The 25768-nt window shown below is 44.3% G+C and overlaps 1 protein-coding gene across 6 annotated transcripts in view; it reads left to right on the top strand.

The window, feature by feature from the left end:
• The first annotated feature begins 1117 nt into the window (after nt 1–1117).
• Nucleotides 1118–25768, top strand: part of Cemip2 (cell migration inducing hyaluronidase 2) — an 87706-nt gene continuing 63055 nt past the window's right edge. The window contains exons 1-5 of one of the 6 annotated variants that reach the window (XM_027406527.2): nt 1915–2360; nt 3759–3842; nt 19722–20064; nt 24467–24607; nt 25016–25577. In XM_027406527.2, coding sequence (XP_027262328.1) covers nt 19734–20064; nt 24467–24607; nt 25016–25577 — 1034 coding nt within the window. In that variant the 5' untranslated portion in view covers nt 1915–2360; nt 3759–3842; nt 19722–19733. Of the gene's footprint in view, nt 1202–1914; nt 2361–2484; nt 2855–3758; nt 3843–19721; nt 20065–24366; nt 24608–25015; nt 25578–25768 lie in introns of those variants that run through there. The other 5 variants (XM_027406528.2, XM_027406529.2, XM_027406526.2 and 2 more) reach the window with 5 other exon arrangements.

The following is a 25768-nucleotide window of genomic DNA, read 5'->3' as shown; positions in this document are numbered from 1 at the left end:
TTACTCTTATTTTTATTTTTATGTGTATTTGGCCTGCATGTGTGTCTGTGTTCCTACCATTAAGGTCAGAAGAGGGCATTGGATCCCCTGGTACTGGAGTTAGAGACAGTTGTGAGCTTGTCTGTAGGTTGCTAGGAATCTAACCTGGGTCCTCTGGAAGAGATGCAAATGCTCTTTACCACTGAATAATATCTCAGAAATCTCCCCTACCTCTGGGGGCAGGGGGGGTGTCTCAAGATCTAAACATGTCACTTTGAAGCCACTGAAAGTGTCCTTCTTCTTTTACAGTTTGTCACAGAAAACAATCTGCGCTGTTATTTTAAGTCGTCCTTTTTCTCTCCCCCAAAAGGGGGTGGGGCTGGAGATGGCAGATGGGTAAGGATTCTGTGACATCTCAGAAGCAGGTGAAGAGGCTCCTTGGGTGCATCTTTCCAAGGTTTTTAGTTAATTGTGGATGCATTCTGGAAGTGGTTCCAAAATTGAATTTTGCAGACACCTCTGACTCAGTGCAAAGAGTTTTGTTGGGGGAATCCAAGTTTTTCAGGATCTCAGGAGATTCTTACCGGCTCCAGTCTGGAAACACTGATTCAGTTCTACGAAGTCCTGAACCAAACGTTGGAAATAGGGTATTCCCCTTCTGCCTGCTGGTGTGTCATGGTTACCGGGTTGAGATTTACTGGAAGGGTGGCGAAAGCAAAAAAAAGCAAGACTGAAAAATGAACAATCCCGTCTGTACAGTATTTGTTGAAACAGTTCCCCAGGAGGAACACTTCCAGCTCTGAATTAAATAAAGGATGATGACTATCCCGATTTGGCAGTCTTGCAGCTGTCATTAGCTCCAGACCTCGTGGGTCTAACGGATCAAGCCAGGTCGCGCCCTTTGCTGTAGGCAAGGCCTTTCCTCTCCAAGAGCAACTTCCGCGAGGGGACAGGTGGTGGCAGGACTACTTGAGCCACCCCACTGGTGTATTTTGGTGTAGGATGGGCTGAGGAGTGGCTTTTAGAGTTTCATCCCGCCCGCTGCAAGTTTCAGCCACTCCAGAATATCGTGGGTAGAAGGCGTGGCCAGATCTAGGTATATTTATTCTGCCCTCTTGAACGAGATGCTGGGGCTGCTCCAATCTCCCAACGCAACAGTCTGAAGTCAAGAGCACGCTGCCTCAGCGGGGAGGGCTGCGACCCCAGATCCCTTGCTGGCCAGGTGGGGGCAGTTGAGACGCCGTGAACTGAGGCTCAGAAAGTTTGAGGGGGGGGGTGTGGGAGCTTGCGGGAAATGATTGGGGGATAATGCGGTGCCGAGTCAGCTTCATTAGGGGCGCGATCAAAGATGATGACTATCTCAGCTTTTGGGTGAAGAGGGAAGAGAACAGAAATCAACCCTGGGGCATGGGTGGTGGTGGTAATGAGGGTTCAGCAGCTTGGCCCGGCCAGATAAAATGCAGGCTCAGTTTCGCCTGATGGGGGACTGACCATGAGGTGACAGGGCAGCAGTATTAGACTCTGTTAGGAGTGATGAGGGCAGAGGATCCGGCTTAAACCTGGAGGTTATGGACGCCCAGTAGCGTGGTCAGCTTTCTGTAGGTGATGGGGTCACAGGCTCTGGTCAGCAGGAGACAACGGGAACAGATTCAGGCTCAGCTAAGGATACTGAAGAGCGCAGACTCAGGTTCAGCCAAGCCGGCTCCCGCGAACGCCCAGGTGGTCGTCTGCAGCAAAGGCCAGGGCGCCTCTTGGTAGCCCCGGCCGCCCGCAGTGCCAGTGTGAGCCCTTCGCTCTGGAGTCAGCGGGAGGCGCTGAACCTTCGTCTGATGCACGAGATGGGAGGAGCCTCCGCCCCTCCGCCGACAAGTCCCGCCCATAAGCCCCGCCTCTGCGCCCGCCTCCCTCGCTCCCGGCCGCCTGCCCAATCCGCAGCACTCTCGGCCCAGCGGAGCCGGCGCTTGTGTGGCCGGTGGCGGCCGAGGGGGACCCTAGCGAGCCGTGGCGCTCGCCGACCCGGGACCTGCGCGGCTCGGGAACGCGCCCTGTCGCTATTGTCTCAGGGCCGCACGGGTTCGCGCCGCCTGGACGGCGATTCCCCTCCTCTTCCTCCAGGAGGGAAGGATCCAAGAGCGCCAAGCCGGGCTGGCTGGAGGAGGTGGCCGCGGAGGCGGAGGGAGGAGCGTTACTCCCCGGTCGCGACTGTTTCTCCTCCGGCGGAGGCTGGGCTGCGCTGCGCCTGGCTTCAAAGAGGCGGCGGGTCTCGGGTTCCTGGACATGGAGGGGAGATCCGCACGCATGGACTCCGGGAGCTCCTCTCCGGCTCCTCGGGCTACCGCGTAGGCACCTGAGTAGACCGACGCCTGGAGGGGGAGGGGAAGGTAAGGCTCCGCCGGTCGCGGGTCCCCAGCCCCGCCTCCTCGGCGGTCCCCAGGGGCCGGGAGGGCGCGGACCGGACTCGCGCACCTTGGCGTCCCGAAGGCCTGGCCGTCCCTGCGCTGGCGTTTTTGCGGAGAAGCACAACATCCAGTGGGTCCCAGCGTCCGCCTTCGCCGGCGCCTCCCCCCCACCCCCGGTTCTCCGTGCGCCCCGAGACTCAGCCTTCTTCCACGAAAAGGGGTCCTTGGGAATCGGGGCTTGATCCTTTTTTTCGCACGCTTTGCGTTCCCGGAGAGGGTAACAATGGACATTTTAAAGTCGGTGTGAACAGCCCTAAACTTTCTCGAAAGGCTGCGTGGGGGATGCGGACTGCAGTGAAAGGTCGGAGGAATGTGCATTGTGGAGCCTTGGCGTCCGCGAGCGCGCGCCTGTGTAAAGTTTGTGGGGGGATCTTTGTCTCCTGTTCCCCTGAGTTAGAGTGACCCTGATACTTCTGGTAAGTCAAGGCTTCAGAATCTGGGCGTCTTTAAAGCTGGGGACCAGTTTTAGCACTGGACCCCAGTCCCAGCCCCCCCCCCCCCCCACCGCACGTCTTCCAAAGAATGGGGTTCTCACTGTGAGTGCCCTGAGGGGCAGCACTTAATACTACTTAACTACCCTCGAGCAATAAAACCAAGGTCCCGAATTGCCTACATACCCTCTACTGAAGGTTGATATTTGTCACCCGCCCTCTCTCTGGAGCGGAAACACCTCACTTAAGTCCTCCGCCTAAGGTTAGGAAAACAGACTTTGATATATATCCTTTCATCAGCAGTTGGGGTTAAAGATAGAGTGCCTAGTATTTTAGGAACTTTCATTAGACTCCACTCACTTTCTTGGATTCTCTTGTGCCAGTGATGTAGTGCGATGCTTCACCGTCGCACATGTGGAAGGTGTGCAGATGTCTTGAGAGCTCTTGCCAGGAAAAAGCGAATTTAGAGGGAGTAGAGTGGGAGAGAAGTTCCATCCCAGCTGAGGGAGTCTTGAATTCCCACTGCAACCAGGCACATCTGTTGGAAATGGCCGCTAAACACGAATTATATATACCCCTAAAGATTAAGGAAGCTTGAACCTTCAGCACTGGTCTGGAGGTCCTACTTTGGTGTGTCCCCCATTATCTAGCAAATAGTTCTTTTGAGTTTGCATTTCTGGGGAAAGCAGAATGTTCACCTGGCATGCTGTTCACTTGGTAAAGAGAGGCCAGCTTGCCAGGGTGCTTTCTCCTGTCTTTGAAATAACTCACCTTTGATAAGTCTATGTGCTCTAAATTCAAAGGACGTTATGGGTTGGGGCTGGAAATTTGTCTTCTGACTTGAAATTCAGCTTGTCTCATACTGTTTATCTGACTTTTGTCCTTACAGGACAGAAGATTAAGGTTAGAAGTGAACTCTGATCCATCACCTGTTCTCTGTCCGCCTGTGGGTGAGAGTAAGCTGAGAAGTGTGGTGAGTGTGTATATCTGGGTGCATTTGTGTGTGTGTGTGTACAGACATTAGGATATAAATTCTTTGTTGGACTCCCATGACGTTCTGTGCACTAGCAGTTCCATGGCTAATTGAGGAAGGTCTCTCTTCTCCATCTAGCCTGTAACTAGTGGATATCCTGAAGCATTAGAATGGCATGAAATCGGAATGTGGTGACACCCTAGTTACACTATAGGAGGCATAGCCACGCCTGTCCTCACAGCTACCAAGAAAATGGGCAAAGTAAGGTGGATTTGTGGGCCATTATGAAACTGAAAGGATACCACGTAATAGTTGTGTGCCACATTTCAGAAAGCAAAAACTCAAATCACTATTGAATTTATGGTTCGAGACCCACATTTATAAATGTCTATACATTATAAAGTGCACTGAAATACTTATTAGTAATGCACCCATCTATCCATCTGCCGTGGATCCTTTAACTGAATACTTATAAATCGCTCATCGTGTGCCAGACATCTGAAAGGACTCTCAGCATGCTCTGTGGCACTTTCTGTTAGTGGGAGAGGGAAGTGAAGGAGTGGCAGGCTGCAGATGGGAAGCCAGAGGGCAGGAGATCCCTGTGTGTTTTCATGACAAAGATGAGTAAGGCTGCAGTTGAGGAAATGAGTGTAGCTGGGGACCTAAGCAAACCACAAACACTGAACACTAAGATCTTATCAGTGTGTGAACCAAGACTCGCTGTACCTATGCTTCAGGAGGACAAAGGAAGTGCCTACTGGAGGTTGGGCAGTAGAATGGTTTCTGAAACTATTTGTTAAATCAGACAAAACAGTAGAGACTGAAAACTGGCATAAGAAGGACCACTTATTTTTCTGTTTTATTGTTTTGAGACAGGCTGGCCTCTCATTGTCACAGCCATCATGACTGTCTGTCCGGGTTACTGGCCTGCTACTACACCCAGCAAAATTGAAGGAGGGAAGTCAGGCTTGATTCAAAAGAAGGCATTGGCAGTTGTTAACACTAAATTTCTTCATCTATGAGATAAATTTTAAAATGCTTGTTGAATATATATATATATATATGTGTATATATATATATATGAGTCAATTAAGTTTATGATTGATATGCAAATTACTGAACCAACACTGCCATTCCAAAGGTACTTTATTACTGTAGTTTTAAATAAGCTATAAGTAAATGTAAATTATAGCTTAATCAAACTGGCCTCAGCCATAGGTTCCTATTTATTGGCTCTTTTCAGAATGGAAGCAGGTGTTTGGAACTGCCACCTGGCTGCTAATCTGTGATGTACCTCCCTTGTCACTTACAGGAAAGCTTTTTACTGGCTTGTGAGCACCGATGAGAGGGATGGGCTGTCTGGTCCAGGGCATCACTCAAGAGGGCCTTGTCTGAGTTTGCCTCCCAAGCCAGCTCCCTTCTACTCAGCTGTCCCAACAAGGCCAACATAGGAATTGGGTGGGGGGTGGGGCAGCTGCATATCTGAGACTATGAAAATCACTTTTATTTTCTCCGTTTGTAAAGAGGTGTAATTTTTCAAGGAGACTATTAAATGCTGTCCTAACAGCAGCTGTCGTCGGGGTGAAATTCGAAACTTTAACTTGCTTTAGTTCTCTACTTGAAATGGACACAAGGTCAGCTGACACTTTGTAAGTTGCTTTGGATGGAAATCCAAACTCCGGTATTTAAAGCTATAAAGTTAAATGTGGCTCTTTTGGGTGACATGAATGTGAGTCAGGGTGTTGGACACTGCTGTACATGCCGGATCCTGGCCTGTGGTTCCAGGGGATCCTAAAAATAATGATAAAGTAAGGAAGTGGAGACCCGAGAGGCTCACTAATTAGGTAAGGTCATGTAGTGAATTGATGGCTGGGCAGGGACAAGAACCCCTTTGTTCTTATTTCCAGACGGTAATTTTCCCCACCTTCCCTATTTATTCTTTTATTCCATTTTGCTTTTGTTGGCAGCTAGTTATTTAAGTGTTTAAATAGTTTTCACTTGGGCTTAGAAAGCCATTGTACCTAGGTTTAAAAGGTAGACTCATGTCTTTTCATCTCCCATATTTATTTATCCATGATATGGTGCATGTAGTAGGGTGAGAGCTGTGATAAATTTCTGTCAAATAAGGAACTTCATGTAAAAAATGTCAGCTTACTTGCATTTTTTTTGTAAACAGGATGCAAATTTGCAATATTGTAGAAGTGCACTTTTTTTTTTCCTAAGAAGCAAGTTCCTGGAAACATTCAGACATTTTTGTGAATCAGAGTAAAAGCATGCTAGGAGTAGTGTGTGTGGTTTTTTTTCTTTTCTTTTCTCTTTGCTCATTTTGAGAAACCTTTAATGCTGGTTGTCAGGACCTATGTTCATCAAATATTTTATTGCATTTTTTTAGATTAGGCAAGGCACATGGTATTAGATAGAAGTATAAGGTGTTTAGTAAAATGTCTTTTTTTTTAAGTTTTTTGAGACAGGGTTTCTTTTTTCTTTTTTCATTTTTATTTAAATTAGAAACAAGATTGTTTTACATGTCAATCCCAGTTCCCTCTCCCTTCTCTACTCCCCTGCCTCCTACTAACACCCTACCTATCCCATACCATTTCTGCTTCCCAGGGAGAGTGAAGCCTTCCATGGGGATCTTCAGCGTCTGTCATATCCTTTGGGATAGGGCCTAGGCCCTCCCACGTGTGTCTAGGCTGAGAGAGTATCCTTCTATGTGGAATGTGTTCCTAAAGTCCATTCCTATGCTAGGGATAAATACTGATCTACTACAAGAGATCTACAATAGATTTCTAAGGCCTCCTCACTGACACCCACGTTCAGGGGGGTCTGGATTAGTCCCATGCTGGTTTCCCAGCTATCAGTCTGGGGTCCATGAGCTCCCCCTTGTTCAGATCAGCTGTTTCTGTGGGTTTCACCAGCCTGGTCTTGACCTCTTTGCTCATCACTCCTACCTCTCTGCAACTGGATTCCAGTTCAGTTCAGTGTCTAGCTGTGGGTGTCTGCTTCTACTTCCATCAGCTGTTGGATGAAGGCTATAGGATGGCATATAAGTCAGTCATCAATCTCATTATGAGGGGAGGGCATTTAAGGTAGCCTCTCCTCTGTTGCTTAGATTGTTAGTTGGTGTCATTCTTGTAGACCTCTGGATATTTCCCTAGTGCCTGATTTCTCTTTAAACCTACAGTGGCTCCCTCTATTTTAGTATCTCTTATCTTACTCTCCTCTGTTCTTCCCCCGACTCAACCTTCCTGATCCCTCCTGTCCTCCTCACCCCTCCTCTTCTCCCCTTCTCATTCTCCTAGCTCCCTCTCCCCTCCTCCCATGCTCCCAATTTGCTCAGGAGATCTTGTCCCTTTCCCCTTCTCTGGGGGACCATCTATGTCTCTCTTAGGGTCCTCCTTGAGACAGGGTTTCTTTGTATAGTCCTGGCTATCCTGAAACTCACTCTATAGACCAGGCTGACCTCGAACTCACAAAGATGCGCCTCTGCCTCCCAAGTGCTGGGATTAAAGGCGTGGGCCACCACCACTCCACTGTAAACTGTCTTTTTAAAAAGTGAAACAGACCCAGAAACTGTAATTGCTGTCTCCTTACAAATGAGTCCTTTGATCTGTGAGACCAATCTGTTTTGAAATTATTAGTAGATTCCTTCTGTAGACAGGCTTGTAGCAAGACATTCTCTTACAAGGTGAGAAATGGTGACCTTTTCACATGAAGTGCACCAGGGTGGCTTCTTAGTTTGGATGGTAGGCAAATAGAAAGTTGTATTTATTAAGAACTTGTGTTGTTTGCTTGTTTGAGGTATTGACTAAGTAGCTTGGGCTGGCCTTAAACTTGTTACACAGCCAAGGATGACCTTGAACTCCATGTCCACCTCCTTCTACTTGTCACATGGATGAGGGTTTTATGCTATACAAGTTGCTGAGGAGAGATGATGGTCTTAGTTTTAGTGTATTAAGATAGTTTTAGCATTGTGTAGAAATGCTGTTGGGGCATGGTTCCTGGAAAGAATTGCAGTTTAGGGCAATTCATGTTGAGTCACTGAGAAATGACTGAGTTTGATGAAACAGCTTTTTTTTTTTTTTTTTTTTTTTAATGTGCATTGGTGTTTTGCCATGGGTGATGGGTCCCCTAAAACTGGAGTTACAGACAGGTGTGAGCTGCCATGTAGGTGCTGGGAATTGAACCCCGGTCCTCTGGAAGAGTAGGCACTGCTCTTAACTGCTGAGCCATCTCTCCAGCCCCTTGATGGAATATCTTAAAACACACAACCTATTGCACCACAAACTAGGTGTCTTCTTGGTCAGATCTGCATACCAAGTCTCTTGAGTGAACCAGTTACTGCTTTGGAAGCTTTTACTTAGTTATTGGCTTTCATTTTAGAGGCTGGAAGCCTTCAGCATTAGAGTGGTTTTGGCTATTGGTTCCAATACTCTTTTCCAAAGAATGAATAGTTTGGCAAGTTTGAGTTAGTAGCAGAAAATATGCCTACATCCCATTTCAGAAGAAATGAGGAAAATTCATTGTGGGCGTCTTTTGTTTTGAAAATGCCACTACTATAAAATCAACTTTGTTGACTGACTATGACGGCCCCATACGAAGCTTAAAAGATTGTACTCATGGGGGGCTGGAGAGATGGCTCAGAGTTAAGAGCACTAACTGCTCTTCCAGAGGTCCTGAGTTCAATTCCCAGCAAGCACATGGTGGCTCACAACCATCCGTAATGAGATCTGGTTCCCTCTTCTGATGTGCAGATATACATGGAAGCAGAATGTTGTATACATAATAAATAAAATCTTTAAAAAAAAAAGATCGTACTCATGAAGTTAAAGAAGTGGCTTTAATTGCTCACTGGGACTGCATTAATAACCACTCCCCAACCACCTTTGGAATAATCACCTATAAATAAATGCCATTTGTGGTGAGGAGCTAGTGCTGTGGAAGGAAATGGGATGAATTCAAAGGTCTAGCTCACAAGGCCAAATGTAGACACGGACCTGACCTATAGTCATTTTCACCAGGGTCAGCCAGTAGCTAGCTTTTCCTAGCTGCCTACGTTGTCTTATCTTGACCTGGAACCTTCTAGTCCTTTTTGTTTTTGTTGCTATTGTTATTGAGTCTGGGACACTTGGTCATGCTTCTCAGGTTTTCAGCCCTTGTTTAGCTGTACAAACTCCAGCCACCATCTTGCTTATGGGAGGAGCAACTCGAGAGTACAAGGCCTGCAGTCTTGCTGAACATCAGGGCAATTGCTGACAAGATGTAATATGGCCACTTTGCTTGGCTGAGGTTCCACATGCTCTGAGAGAAGATGGAGTATGCCTTTGTAGTCTGGTTTAGAACTTTCCTGAAATTGACATACCTGCGGGATTCAAAGACTACGAGACACTTCCGTTTCCTCAATCACCTTGGTTGTTGTTGGTGCACTGTCAATCAGTGTCAGAGCTCAGAGGTGGCTGTTAGTGCACCCTCACAAGGTAAGGGAATTGGTGGGAGTGGTCCCGGGTGAGCCCACTTGATGGGGCTTTTAGGAATCTCAAAGTGTGTTGTATTCATGGAAACTGAATGAGATCGCATAAATTCAGGTCCACTAAGCTAGTTTCTTTGTCCCACCATGTACTGCTCTTACATGTTGACTCCTGTTATCTCCCCACCACCCTTAGCCTAGCATTAGACTTGGGGCTTCTTGATTGGAGGGCCAGCCATGCGTGTGCATGCATGTGTGCATGCTGCACACACATGTGTGTGCATGTTGTAATCACCATGTCCATTGTGAAGCAGAACTCTTGTGTCAAGAGATGACCGTCACAGCTTTAATCCCAGTAGAGAGGCCGGTGGATCTCTGAATTTGAGGCCACCTGGTCTACATAGTGAGTACGAGGACAGCCAAGCTACATAGAGAAACCCTGTCTCAAAAACCAAACACAAACAAACTGGAATTTGTTTTTGTGTTCTCTGATTAGAACACTTCATTTTAGGGGGAACGGTGGTAGTATACTTGGGTCCTGGTCCCATGATTGAATAGCCTGGATCATTTCAGTTTGGGCATCTTTGATAATTGTCCTTGGTTTGAAAAACAGGCCAGAACATAGTCTTTATTCTGTGAGTCATAGTCTTTCAATGTTAGTGTGTCTCTAGATCATGACCTTTTGATGTATCTGTGCTTACTAGTCAAGTATACCTCTTCTTTTAGCCTTTCCCCTACCTTTTAGCTCTTACTGGCATAACTTCCCGCCTGGCACTTTCTTCTTGAGCAACATTTTAAAGGGTTGTCCCTGACAGTCTGCAGAGGGTGCAGCCAGCCAATGCAGACCGCTGGCAGCCCTGCCCTTTGCTGTATTAATTAAATCGGCCTCCTCCAGGTCAGACACCAGCTTTGGGGTTTTCTTCAGAAGGTCAGCTGGGAGGGGATGACGTTCAGGGGCCTCCATTGTGGGCCTCTGCACAGCCATCTGTCACTGTCAGTAGGTTGGAAGCCTCCGTGTCTTTCTAGCCAATGGGGAACAAGGGTGAAATGGTGGTGGGGGGCTGACCTAGGGAGCCTTGGAAGAGGCGGGGATCTTTTTAAGAGGATGAATGGGGGGAGAGGGAAGGAATCTGAAGAAGAGTAATGGGATAAAAAGAAACAGCAGAGGGCTGAGATGCAAATGACTCTTTTGCCTTTGTCTAATTCTTCAAAGTGAGGAGCCTTTTCGATCTGTCGGAAGTACAAACCACACAGCATACAGCTGGGGATCTGCTTGGCTTTTATTTGGGATTTGTGAGTGGGGACGGCTCTCACTCTGCAGAAAGGCTGGCTTTGTAAGGTAGGAACAAGGAAACAGAAGAGTCAGTAAAAGCCGCCTGACTGGCATCTGCCTAAGGCCGGTTCCTGTTTTCTGTGCCCAGCAGCAGGAGGGTCCTTACTGGTAGGGCTCATGTAGACTGCAAGGTTCTATATTCAGGGCAAATTTTTGTTTTGAGATCTTTTTCCCTTTTAATTACAGTTTGGCTATGTGGCACTGAGCATGAGTGAGTGAATCCAGTTTGGTTTGGTCTGGTGCTTGGTCCTATTGCAGGACCTTAGGCTAGAAGAATGCCATTCATAATCCACAGCTCCGCAGTTCCGCCTGGAGGCTTGTGTGCTCTGCTCCCTTTTGTTTTTGTTTCTCTTGGGCAAGTAGTATTAGCTATATTGATTGCTGCCTCAACCCTCCATTCTGCAGATAGGCAGTACTTTTCCTAACACTGGGGTGATGATGTACCTCAGCCTTGGGCTTGTTTCAGCTGCTGAGGACTTAGGATTGTCACCCACTGCTTTTTATGGACTTCATTTGCAGAGCTGAAAGGGCAGGGCTGTTCAGGAGATTTATTGTCAGACATCTTCCTCATATGGCTTGAAGGACAGGGACATTAGAATTAATTAAAATGCTTAAAGGGCTTTTTTTAAAAAAAGAATTTTTATCGACTCTTTGGTAGTTTCACATCATGTACTCCAATTCTGTTCACCTCCTGGTTCCCCCGTATCCTCCCTTCAACCCTGCCATGCCCCACATATAAGGAAACAAATAAAAGTAATCAAGCAAGCAAACACAAGCAAAAGCAAAAGCAAAAACAAAACAAAACAAAAACCCCCAAACCAAGCCAAAACAAAAATCCCAACAACAAAAATCTCTTTGCTTCTTCCCTGCCTCTCTAGCCCCAATCCATTAGTTCTGGTGGCAGTGGAGGGTTCCGTGTGCCATATAGTATACCCATTTGTCCCATCAGTTTTCCTGGCAAGTGTCTATTGCAGTGAGTCAGTGGTCTGGTTCAAGGCCTCTGGTTTCTGGTATTATACCATCACTTGATCCCCACAGGAAGTCCTCTGGGATTGTTCCACAGGACCAGTCCCTTCACCAGCTCCAGCAGGTCCTAGATGGGGTAGATACTAGGCCCGGCCTTGGGCCTGGATAGTAGCTAAGCTGGTCCTGGTCCCCTGCGACCATCGGGCCACCCACCTTGAGTGAGGGGATGGAGTCAGCTCCCCTACATGCATGCCTTCAGGGTCAGTTCACCTTGGCCTGTGGTGAGGGGTGGGGGCCATCTCTCCAGAGTGCAGGGGCCAGCTCTCTTGCTGTTGTTTAAAGGACACTTCTACAGTTAGGAAGTATTCACTTGGCTGACTTTTGGTCTCAGATATTTCTAAATATTTAAAATTTTTTTAAAAAAAGATTTACGTATTCTGTGTTATGAATGTTTTGTTCACATGTGTTATCTGTACGCCACATGCATGCCTGGTGCCCAGGGAGGTCATAAGAAATCATCATGTCCCTGGAACTGGAGTTAGAGATGGTTGTGAGCCACCATGTGGATGCTGAAAATTGAACTCGGGTCCTCTCCAGGAATAACATATTCTCTAACCATTGAGCTACCTCTCCAGCCCCTTTCCAGGGGGATCTGTGTCTGCACAGATGATTACAATGTAACTTGCTGAGGATACACTCAGTGAAATTGTACCTAAGTGGCTGATTTCACTAGGAACATTTACAGGTTTTTAAGTAAATACTTAGTTGTTTTGTTATTTTTAGGGCAGTTTTTTCTTTTATTTGAATTACATGACAATCCCAGTTCCCTTCTCCCTCCCTTCCTCCCCTACACCCCCTCCCCCCAACTAAAACCCTACCTTTCATATCACATATCCTTTCTTCTAATCTACACCGGACTCAACCTTTCTGCTCCCTCATGACCTCTGCATCCTTCCTCTTCTTCCCTTCTCATTATCATAGCTCCCTCCCCCCTCTTCCCATGCTCTCAATTTGCTCAGGGGATCTTGATCCTTTCCCCTTCTCCAGGGGACCATATATGTCTCTCTTAGGGTCCTCCTTGTTTACTAGCTTCTCTGGCAGTGTGGATTGTAGGCTGGTAATCCCTTACTCTATGTCTAAAATCCACATATGAGTGAGTACATATCATGTTTGTCTTTTTGTGATTGGGTTATCTTGCTCAGAATGGTTTCTTCTAGTTCCATCCTGCATTTGTATTTTCCTGCAAATTTCAAGATTCCATTGTTTTTTTCTGCTGAGTAGTACTCCATTGTGTAAATGTACCACATTTTCTCCATCTATTCTTCGGTTGAGGGGCATCTAGGTTGCTTCCAGTTTCTGGCTATTACAGATAGTGCTGCTATGAACATCGTTGAACAGATGTCCTTGTTGTATGAATGTGCTTCTTTTGGGTATATGCCTAGGAGTGGAATTGCTGCATCTTGTGGTAGACTCATTCCCATTTTCTTGATTTCCAAAGTGGCTGTACAAGTTGGCACTCCCACCAGCAGTGGAGAAGTGTTCCCCTTTCTCCACATCCTCTCCAGCATAAACTATCATTGGTGTTTTTGATTTTAGCCATTCTGACAGGAGTAAGATGGTATCTCAGAGTTGTTTTGATTTTCATTTTCCTGATGGCTAAGGATGTTGAACACTTTTTTTTCAGCCATTTTAGATTCCTCTATTGAGAATTGTCTATTTAGTTCTGTACCCCACTTTTTAATTGGATTGTTTGGTGTTTTGGAGACTAGCTTCTTGAGTTCTTTGTATATTTTGGAGATCAGCCCTCTGTCAGATGTGGGGTTGGTGAATATCTTTTCCCAGTCTGTGGGCTGCTGTTTTGTCTTGCTGACTGTGTCCTTTGCCTTACAGAAGCTTCTCAGTTTCAGGAGGTCTTTAGGGCAGTTTTTGTTTTTCAAGTGTTTACTATATCCTGACTATAGCTTCCTAGGACAGTATAACTTAATTGAAATGTGATTTTTGGAGTAGGAAAAGTAATTTTTAGTAAAAATACTTATTCGAATATAAATGATTAGTGGCAGTGATTTTTCTTTTTTAAGTGCACTTAGTCTTTTTAGCGTTGTATGTTTGGAAGGTTCCTTATGATTTCCCTGTATTTTCTGTAAATAGATTTAGTATATTTTAGAGGAGTTTTTCTTTGTGAGGAAGATAATGTGAATAATACTTAGTACTTAATTTTGGTGATACCCATCCTATGCATCTACATTGATCAAGTGGAGAAAGCAGATAGGAGAATATACAATAATTACTTTCTGAATCCCTTATTTTTTCATTCCACAGGACCATTTGTAATAGGGCATATCTGTTCCTCTAGTACCTGGGAACCTTGATTGGGTACACAGCGCTTCTTGACAATGAAACAGGATCACTGTAAAGTAAGCTAGTTGCAATGAAAGCCCTCTAAGATTCCAAAGCCAGACAGTTGCAGGGATTGTGACATACCCTGGCTTTGAGACTGGATGGAAATGGCAGGGATTAAGAGATGCAGTGTCCTGGTGGAGTGTGTGCCCTGTAGTAGCAGTGCATATGGGCTGTGGGGCCTGTGGTTGGTTCTCTGGGGCTGTGCTTATTCAAGTATGAGATGGCAGAGGAAAGAGCACGTAATTTTTTCAACCTGCTGTTTTCTTCCAAGAGCCATTATATGTATAGACATAGGATTTGTACAGAATTCCTCATAGTGGTTATTTTAGAAAGACGTATTTTATACTCACCCTTTCCAACCATTCTTTTTTCCACAGAAATCTATGTTCAAATACACAATTTTTATGACATTGGAGTTTGAAAAATTAAAGGCCCTAAAAAGTTCCCAGGCGCTGTTTATCCCCCCCATCCCCACCCCGACCTACCCAGGGTTTCTCTGTGTAGCTCTGGCTGTCCTGGAACTCACACTGTAGACCAGGCTGACTTTGAACTCACAGATTCACCAGCCTCTGCCTCCTAGCATGGGATTAAAGCTGTGTGCCAGCACCGCCAGCTCTGAATTTATCTCCTATTAAGCAGTTTTGTGTGTTCAAGCCTGAGCTCATTTGTGTAGCAGCAGATACAATCTCTATGTAAAGAAAAGTTAAATGAGACACCTAACATTATCCCTTAAACTAAACCAAACTGCAAACTTGAAAGTCACTGTGATGTTATTCCCTGCCGTGTCTCTTTCTAAGAAACAGGAAGTTGGGAATATAGAATCTTAATTGAAAATTCAAAGCAGCTGGGAGCCAACAGCTCGGCTGGGTCAGAAGTTCAGATGACCATAGTAAAATGTCTTATTTGCTTTTATAATTTGTGTACACCTCTTCCGGAATGTTTTACTTTTCGTTGTATGCTTTTACTATTTGGACCCAACACTGATTACATTGTAGAGCTATTGTAAGATCTTAATAAAAGAGAAAAATTGCCTAGCCAAATTTTAAGAAGTTGCACAGACATTCTTAGAAGCAAAGATTGTTGGCCATTCAGTTGATTATTTCAAAAATTATTACCTTGCTTAGGAAATCTTTGATTAGGTTATGCTGATATCTTGGCTGTTTCCACAAGCCTAAGGTTTTCATTTAAAAATAGATTCTCTTGGGGCTGGAGAGGTGGCTCAGTGGTTAAGAGCACTTGCTGCTCTTCCTGAGGTCCTGAGTTCCATTCCCAGCAACCACATGGTGGTTCACAACCATCTACAATGGGTTCTGATGCCCTCTTCTGGCATACAGGCATATATGCAGACAGAGCACTCATACCCCAAAAACAAAAAAAAATGATTCTTTTTAAGATTATAGTTTGGAGGAGCTGGTGGTTGTGGTGCATGCCTTTAATCCCAACACACACACACACACACACACACACACACACACACACACACACACACACACACACTCTAGTGGGAACATGAAAGAGTGTAAACAAGGCAAAAGGATTGGCTTTTTTTTTTTTTTTCTTGAGGCAAGGTTTGTCTGTATAGTATTGGCTGTCCTGGATCTCACGCTGTAGACCAGGCTGGCTTTAAACTCACAGAGATCCACCTTTCCTCTGCTTCCCTGAGTGCTGGGTTTAAAGGTGTGCGCCACTCTGCCTGGCTTTTGGATTCTTACGGAGTGTTCCATATGACTGGGTGTGGGCATGCATGTCTGATGAAGGACAGTGGGAGTCTGCCTGTACAGTGGGTAGAGGGCTGGGTGACTTGGACTGATGATGATACAGAATGAGAGCAGGTGTCCTCCGTCACTGTAATCAGCACCTTGGTGTGCATCTGCTGTGTCCGCATACAGAGGACTTTCCCTCTGAGCCGTCTAATCGCTTCTTCCTGTCAGCAAGAAGTGGAAGGGAAGGTTTTCCATTTTTTTCCTTGTGTCTACCACATTTCATACTGTGTGATTGAACCCATTATGGCACATTGTGGAAAGGTAACGTGTAGCCAGCAAGTTTGTAAAATTCCTGCTTGCTGATGTTGAATCAACCTATCAGTCAGCAGACTGCAGGTTAGAACTGTAATAGTTAAACAAGAACTGACTTTTTCTCTCGAAATAAGGTTCTTAATTTCTCCCAGTTGCAGTCAATGGCACATAGTAGTTTCTCAGAGCCTCAAGAATCTTGAAGTGTTAAATAGAAAATTCCTGGCGAGGGGGCAGTGGGGAGAAGAGGTGGAGAGAGATAGGAGTCATGGGAAGAGAGAAAAATAGAGAAATCTATCATTTAACAGATTTTCTGGGACTTAACATAACACAAAATCAGATAGATTTTTACCCATCTCTTTTTCTACGTGTGGTGGTGTGTTCACACCACCGCACCACACACACACACACACACACACACACACACACACACACACACACACCCCTCACCTCCTAGCATTTATGATGAATTCCTTTGCAGGTCTAAGCACAGTGACCACTTCTTGAGTACCTGTTGTGTGTAAGGTCCTGTGTAAACACCAAGGTGAGACCAAGGATAAGAACACAAACTAATTGAAGCATACGGCTGAAAGGAAGACTTTAAACAGTACAGGAAGAGCAAATGGATTGAGGACTTAGGGACTCTTGAGATAGTCTCCTAGACAAGACAGGGGTTAAACCATCAGTTATTTAACCCCTCCCTGCAAAAAACAGTGTTCTCAAGGCCACACCCCTTCTTATAGCTTAAAAACCCATTTTGCCCTTAATATTATGGTAATTAAAAATAATTGCTTTCTGTGATAACTGGCTGTACTTATACCATATAAATTAATTTGTGGCTCTTTATCAGCTGTATGTGTTCCTGCAGCTTTGCTATTATTTGAGGCATGTACATACCTGTTTCTCAAGAATAATAATTAAAATAACAGGGAGGTTTTAGGGTTATTTTGGTGGGTGGTCGAGGAGGAACTGAGAATTGGAAAAAAAATATTACATATTCCATATTTCTTTGAATGCTTTTTATCAGCATTTTCGAGTCAGGTTTTTATAATCTTAGAAAATTTCTTTTAGTTATCTGTCTTACATATTTCCTTGCATTACCAGTGTAAAATGTTTAATTATTTGCTTTATGATTTATTACTACATCTTTTGAGCTAATATTTTTAAGTTATCAGGTAAGTAAATACTCACGATGGTTATTTCAAGGACTTTTGAAATATCATAAAACACCAAAAATTATGCTTTAAAAACTGTAGAATGTTTCTCTGATCTCTACATGAAAGACTTGGGTATTCCTGTTGTGGGTAGCTTGTTTATTTCAGGGACTGTGCCATGCCATAGTAGCACATGCTACTTAATCCCAGCACTCAGGAGACAGGCAGACAGATCTCTGAGTTCAAGGCCAGCCAGGGCTGTTACCCAGAGAAACCCTGTCTCCAAAAACTAACCAATTAACCAAGCAAATCAAACAAAACAAAGTATAGTAAAATATGGATGAGCCCCTTTTGTATAATCTGATTTTCACTACAAGAACGACCTTTAAAAGGTGAATGGTGGGGGCTGGAGAGATGGCTCAGTGGTTAACAGCACTGACTGCTCTTCCAGAGGACCCAGGTTCAATTCCTAGTACCCACATGGCAGCTCACAGCTGTAACTCCAATATCTGACACCCTCACACAGATATACATAGAAGCCAAAAACAAAACAAAAAACCAATGCACATAAAATGAAAAATAAGGCTCCAGTAAAAACCAGATTGTGTTTGATGCTCACACTGAGGCTGGAACACCAGAGGAAACTTCAGTGTCCTGCTGCTGCAGGATTTTCAGGGGTAAACAACTTTGAGAGTTTGGGAGGCTGAACACATTTTGGCAGTATTTCGTGGGTGAATTTTACCTTATCTTCCAAACAAGCGATTTAAAACTGAGTTTGGGAGCTAGATTTCTTGAGGATGCTGCAAAGCTTTTGTCTGACCCTCATCGTTTCTCTGACAGCGTCAGAACTGCTGCTTCCTGAATTAGTGAGACGTCATTTTTCATGAATAATTTAGATCTCTAAGTGGCAATCGGTATTTTTTAAAGTAATGTATTCATAGTACCATGTCTAGAGTAAACCCATCGATGTGAAATGAAACCTAAGGAAACATGTTTCTGTTTTACAATTTTAAGGATTTTTATGAATTGAAAATAAGATTTTTTTGTTTTACCACATTGTTTATTTTAAAATATGGAAGTACTGTTTAACTTTTGAGGACAAGAATGGTGGTTCATTTTTAGTTGTCAGCCAGTGGGCTAATGGACTCAGAAGGATTCATTTATGGCAGATGCCTTCTGAGTTTTCACGTTAAGTTGCCATTCTGTGACATTGAGGACATGCTATTCTGTTATTTCCAGTGGATTGGTGACTCCCTGGAGCCTCTCACTGCTTTTTATTTTTTATTTCTTTGTGGCTACATCCGGTGTGACACATTGTCTCCCGAAAGGGCTCTTCAGCTTGATAAATAACACCAGCCCTTCTCACCCTGAGACAATGAGGCAGAAGGATTGAAGCTCTAGGGGCATAGATCCCACCCCTGTCACAGCAGATCATGACAGTTGTGTCCCCTCCCCTCGATCCTGGCACTCAGGAACATCCTCTATCCCTTTCTTTGTTAATGGACAGCTTTTTTTTTTTCCTTCTTTTTTTGTCACACTCTGTCTGCTTGGCTGTGTTCATTGTTTGGATCTGATCCTTGGGTCATACAGCAGCTTCCTCAATAGCACCTTGGATGGCGGTGTTTTCCCTTTGTCTGAAGTGGAAGTTTCTTCATCTAAACAATGGCTTTTATTCACACATCGAGTGAATGCCCATAGACTTAGGCATTTCGACAGACCCACTGACACTGAGAATGGTCTTTGCCTCATGTAAACTCATGATCAATTCCTTTGTGTTCTCCATTGATCTCCATGTCATTTGGGTCCGGGGGATACTTATTAGTGGGTCATTTTATGTTTAATGGGTTTGCAATTTGGAGCTCCCTGCACGACTGAATTCTTGTTCTTTGTTTGGTAACAGACACGGGGAATTTATTGTGAGGGTATTGCATGAAGTCAGGTGACTCGGGATGCTCTGGGTTGTTAAGGAAACAATGGAAGAGGCTGGGTGTCACATTTCTGAAGCTGTTGAGCACATTATAGTTATCAACAGTTAGTGTAGCAAGACATTACATGGTAGAGCTAGCTCTCCCTCCACCTTCCCTTCTTTATTCTTTCTCTCCCCATCTCCCTACAACAGTTTTATTCACAACTCGTTCTTTCTTGGTGCTAACTATAATGAACATAGAGAGGAGGGTCTTTGTGTGTGTCCAGGTTTTTCTCAGCTAAAAAAGAATCACGCATTATTAGTTGAGTGAATTTATTCATGGGAGATTCCAGAGATTAACACGCTGGTTTGAGGCCTGTTAGGTTCTGATTATGCCCTCCCAAACTGTAAAGAGTCTGGTCTTTAGAGTCAGGGTCCTAGGCTGGTGTGGTTCTCTTTCTAGGGCTCAGCTTTTTCATGAACAAAATGGGGATAACGATGCCTACTTGTAGATTTGTTGGAGGCTAGCCTGGGTTACATATTAAGTTCTAGCCCACCCTGGTCTACAGGACTCTGTTTCCAAACAGAGTTCTAAAGCCATTACAGTGTACACATTTAAAACCTTCTTTTCCTTTTCACAGTGACAAGGTATCATGTATGCCGCTGGTTCCAGGGGACACTCCCCTGCTTTCCTGCAACCGCAAAACGGAAACGGCCATCGCTCACCTGGTTACGTTCCTGGGAAGGTGGTTCCCTTGCGTCCTCCTCCTCCTCCAAAGAACCCTGCTTCAGCCAAATTGACCTCCACCAACCAAGAAGGCCCAGCAACCTTTGCTTTCTCCCCTGAGGAGCAACAAACGCCTAGGGAGAATCGAAAGCAAAAGAGACATAAGAACACCTTCATCTGCTTTGCTATAACCAGTTTCTCGTTTTTCGTGGCGCTTGCAGTCATTTTGGGAATATCCTCAAAATATGCTCCAGATGGTATGTACTGGGTGCATGTGTATTCGGGCACATCAAACATAGTCTAAAAGAAGCACTAAGGCTTCTCACATACAGCATAGTTTAAAAAAAAGAGCTAAGACGAACATAGTCTAAAAGAAGAGCTAGGGCGCTAGGCGGTGGTGTCGCACGCTTTTAATCCCAGCACTTGGGAGGTAGAGGCAGGCAGATCTCTGTGAGTTGAGGACAGCCTGGTCTACTGAGTGAGTTCCAGGACAGCCAGAGCCACAGAGAAACCCTGTCTTGAAAACCGGTGGTGGTGGTGGGGAACTAAGTTGAGGAGGTAGAATACTAAAAAAAACAAAAACCAAAAGCAACCTTTTGTTGCTTAGGCTGGCTCCAACTACCTAATCCACGGGTAGGATGAGATGTGTCATCTTATGAATGAGAGCAGTTGTTTGAGGAATCTGTGGGACACTGTAAATGTGAAGACTTGGCTTTCTTAGCATTTTTGGCCCCCCACTGTGTCTCAGGGCTCAAGTTGTTCTTGGAGCATCTCTTCAAAAGCTCTTCATAGTCTTTACTACTTCCTGGGAGAGTGCAGGGTTGTTCTTGGTGGGAACTGTGAGTTCTGGATTGCAATTAGCTTTATTTGGTCATACATGTAGTGATAAAGTGGACTTCATTTTAAAAAACAAACAAGCCACTAAAAAAGAAATTGTTTTGTGATTTGGAACAGCCTTGGTAAACAGTGTAAAACATTTTAAAAATATGTTTGAGTTATCCTTATGTGTAAATTGATAGATTTGTCTAGTCCTACTCATTCTGTCCAAAGCTGAATATCGTGTAGGGAACTTTAATTTCTTAAATGATATCTGCTTTTCAAGAAGTCAGGTCAGAAATTTAGTGACCAGTGCTGAGGAGATAATTCAGTTGGTGAGGGACTGAGTTTAGTTCCCGGAATCTACAAGGGGTGGGCTAGTGGGTCACAACCACATTGAGCTCTAGGGGCTCCAACACCCTTTTCTGGTTTCAGTGGACACCTGCATACACATGACATACATCCACAAACAAACACACATTTAAAAAAAAAAAACAGATGTGGTTGAGTGTGCTTGTAATCCCAGCACTGGGAAGGGGTGAGGGACTCCTGAGTCTGAATGGAGCCAGTCTAGTCCAACTGAGGAGTGACTCTGTGGGTTGTTCTCTTTGCCTCCACATGCATATGTTATCTACTCCTCATTCCTCAGACACACAGACACACACCACACACAGACACACACAGACACACACACACACACACACACACACACACACACACACACACACACACGCGAGAGAGAGAGAGAGAGAGAGAGAGAGAGAGAGAGAGAGAGAGAGAAAGAGAGAGAGAGAGAATCTATTTAATGGCAATAAATTTATTTTGATTTTGGAGAAATGTGTTGCCTGTTATCTTCATTATGTTTTCAACAAACATTAGCTTCATAGAACAGTTTAAAACTCAGAAGCCCCAGGGGTGTGTCATAGAGGACACCAGACCATTACAACCTGAGTACCCTTTTGTCTTTTTTTTTTTTTTTTTTTTTTTTAACAAAGTCTACTACAGGTTTTTGTCTGAGTAGATGTCTCCTTAACTGGATATAATAGGGTAACAGTTGAGGCCCCCCCATTGCCCTTTGTAAAACTTACAAATGGGATTTTGTCAGTTTTAAGGTCCTAGAGGAAGTAGTTACCAACATTTCCAAAAGAATAAACAGGGAGTAAGAGAGATGAGCCTGTCCACATATTTGTTGACCAAGCTATTTGGCCACACTTTGAATTTATAACATTGATTTCCCTTGCTTGTAGTATTGACTTTCTATTCCCAGTTCCAAACACAATAACCAAGTTCTGATTCACATTTTCCAAATAATCATCAGGAGCGGGAAGGCAGACTGGTGGGAAATCAGAGCTGCAATCTGTGGCTTTTCCTGGTATTTTCTTAGTCCGTCCAAAACCCTGGGCTGCAAATGTGGCTTCTTGAGTCAGTGTTCTTTAGTTCCACATGTTGGCAATACAACTGAGATGATCACTGGAAAGACCTAGCATGTTGAACTGTTTTATGGTCAGCCTCACCATTTTTTTGTTTTGTTTTGTTTTGTTTTTTTGCTGTTACAAATGTGCTTACTCTACAAGTGGGCTAGCTAGGACATGGGACTGGCTGAGTTGATTTTTTCATGATTTCTGCACATCGTATACATTTCCTCATTTAAGTATATTTTGCTGGAAGGAACAACTCAGGAATTTCTGGGGTGATAGTTCTAATGGAGTGTGCTCTCCAGGAATTGATTACAAGCAATTAAGAGCAATTGCATAACTCTTACAATTGGCTTCAGGTCACCACCGACTGGAATTCTTTCTCAGTAGCTTGTGACATGTGACATTTGCTTCTTATCTGACACTCTGGAGAATTCCAGCTCTATGTTTTATGAGATAGGGAGGTTGAAGAAAAGTCATTTTAGTTTTTGTAGGGCTTGGGATTGGACTCTGATCTTTGCCTGTGCTAACCAAGCATTCTACCACTGAGCTACACTGCCAGCTCCAAGGATTGCCTTTAGTATAATGGTTTATAATGAAGAATTAAATAGTAATTGTGAATCTGGTATGAGAAAAATAATCCCATCAAATAATTGCCAAGGCCTTAGTGATTCTAATTTAATTCTAGTTGCTCTCACTTCAAGTGACGGCCTAGGCTACTTAAGTTCTTAGAGATAGGAAGATTACCACATTGGGCATGCAGGTTCAAAATGCAAATTTAGGATGCTTTCTTCTTTATCAGTAGTCTCTCTCCTTTCACATGTAGCCTTCAGCCTCAGCAGTATTTCTCCTTGTTGTCCTCAAGCATTTGTCACTCATTCCTATCTTTGCTTAATTTAAACACAAGTGCTTAATTGAAATACAGGTGAGCTGAGTAACAAATGGACTAGGATGGGGGGGGTGATAGATGGATGAGATATATATATCTCCTATTCTTTTTAAAAATAGGTTTAGTTTTTATTGTGTATATGTGTGTGTGTGAGTGAATGGCCACATGTGTGGGTTGATCATAGAGGCCAGAAGACGGTATTGGATGCCATGGAACTCTAGTTTCAGGCAATTGTGAGCTAGATATGGGTGCTGGGAACTGAACTCTGTGAGGGTGGTCCATGCTCTTAAGCATTGTTTATTGTTCCATTATCTCTCAGTCCCAACTTTCCTGTATTCTTGTCTCCTCTTCATATTCCTCTTATTTAAGTGCTATTCATCTTTTGGGGTCTGAGTCTATGAAGCTGCCTCAGGACCTCTAGCTTGTTCTTCCTTTGTCTGAGCAGACTTGCCCCTAAATTACGAACCGTATTATTTACCATTTACTTAATTCATACATGATGGCTTTTCTCCTAGGCTGGTTTATATACTTGTAGAAATATGCCCACTCCCATCTATACTTTAAAAAATTCATAGTATCTGCTACAGAGTAGACAAAACGATCTCCAGAAAATCTTGAGTTGTTAGCTGATCAAAAGTGAAGCTATGATTTTTCTTTCCCTTAGAAGTAGCTCATACACAAACAGCCATCATTTTATTATCTACTACTCAAGAGGCAAGTTACAATTCTGGTGAAGGAAGATTATAAGCCACGGACCTCATTTCTTCAGGCGGAACTTCCACATCACTCAACTTGCTAACTAATCTTTGTGTTGGCTTCTCTCCTCTGCAATTTCCTCATCCCTGAAAATGAGAAGTCATGGTTTTGGCCATGTGCCTTCTCTAGTTTTGTTGGGAAAGTGTGCATGCGGGGAAAGAGGTGCCATTACCTCCTACTCTATGATTCTCTGTGTTTAGGAAGGAACTTTGGAATATCTAACATACGTGTTAGAAATGTCTGTGATTTCTGTTTCCATTAGTCAAGGTATTGAGAGAGAGAGAGAGACTGAGACAGAGACACACAGTGTGTGTGTATATATCTGTTTGTCTATCTGTCTGTCTGTCTATTTGTCTGTCTGTCTGAGATTATGGGAATCAAATCCAGGACCTCAGGCATGATAAGCTAGCACTTTGCCAGTGAGCTACATTGCCAGTCTGTTATTTTCTTTTCTAAAACATCCTTATAGTGTGAGTTCCAGAGAAATTCATTTTTACTGTTGTTTATTTCCAAAGTAGGTAGTCAGGGGAACCTCATTTTTATCCTGGAAAGGTTGGCCTTTGTGGTAACATTTTTTTTTTTTAATATATTGAAATAAAGAATTCATACCTCTTGTGTTTGGGAATGGGTGGGACTTCCATTCCAGTGGCAGGAGATCAAGTGACTCTTTACTTTCCATGCAGACCTGTGTTCAATGACAGGAATTCCTCGGCTTGGCTTGTCATGTGGTTTTCTTGCACCTTGTTGGATTGGATTCTCTATCAGTGTTGTGATGTTTTGTAGAGAACTGTCCAGATCAAAACCCCCGTCTCAGAAACTGGGATCCAGGACAAGATTCTGGAAAACATGTTGTTATCAAGGAGGGTGATATGTTCCGCCTGACCTCAGATGCTACAGTGAATTCTATAGTCATTCAGGATGGAGGTAGGTAATAATTAACCCCTGTCTGTGGGAGCCCCAGGGATGCTCTGTAAAGTGGGGGCCATCTGCTGTTCCTCATATCTGTAGTAGATTTTGTTTAAAAAAAAAAAAAAGACAAAAGACAAAGGGGTGCCTAGCTTTTTCTCATTGCTGGGATTAGGTGTTACAGGAGTGCCTTCAGACTGTTTATTTTGGCTCAAAGCTCCAGAGGGTGCCCTTCACAGTGGCAGGGGAGACATGGAGACTGGTTTCCATGCAGTCTTCCTCTGAGGATCTTGCAGCTGGTCACATCATGGTAACAGCTGGCATTGGATCCAGGGGGCCAATCACCCACATGGGCCCCCTCCAGTGACCCACATCTGCTAGCTAGAACACAGGTTCCAAAGGTTCAAGTCGTGTTGTTCCTTTCAGGACTGCTTGTGTTTGGAGATGATAAAGACGGATCCAGAAATATTACCTTGAGGACTCGTTACATCCTGATCCAGGATGGTGGAGCGCTTCATATTGGAGCAGAAAAATGCCGCTATAGATCCAAAGCGACAATTACCTTGTATGGCAAGTCAGATGAAGGTGAAAGTATGCCAACATTTGGCAAAAAGTTTATTGGCGTGGAGGCTGGCGGGACACTGGAGTTACATGGGGCACAGAGGACATCCTGGACCATGCTGGCAAGGACTCTGCATTCCTCAGGCTTGCCCTTTGGTTCCTATGCCTTTGAAAAGGACTTTTCCCGGGGCCTTAATGTGAGGGTCATTGACCAAGACACAGCCAGAGTTTTGGAACATGAGAAGTTTGATACCCACGAGTACCACAATGAGAGCAGGAGATTGCAGGAATTTTTGAGAGCTCAGGATCCCGGTCGGATTGTAGCTATTGCTGTTGGAGATTCAGCAGTCAAGAGCCTGTTACAGGGAACAATCCAGATGATCCAGGACCGGTTGGGAAGTAAGCTGATCCACGGGCTGGGCTACAGGTAGGTAGACCTCGTTCCTCTCTTTCCAACTCTGTAGTAAAGTTCATATCCTGTGAAAGCGGAGGAGGTGGGCAGAGAACCACAGGCAGCTGCTGTTGATTTAGCTGGCTGCATGGCTACCCACTCCAGATGCCTTTCCTATCGTTGCATCCCGTTGCCGCTTGTTTGAACCATGGGTTTAACTATTAGAT

The sequence above is a fragment of the Cricetulus griseus genome, chromosome 3 (assembly GCF_003668045.3).
Source record: "Cricetulus griseus strain 17A/GY chromosome 3, alternate assembly CriGri-PICRH-1.0, whole genome shotgun sequence".
In the NCBI taxonomy this organism is placed as follows: domain Eukaryota; kingdom Metazoa; phylum Chordata; class Mammalia; order Rodentia; family Cricetidae; genus Cricetulus; species Cricetulus griseus.
The sequence above is the reverse complement of the archived record's forward strand: the minus strand, read 5'-3'. Positions and strand labels throughout refer to the sequence as shown.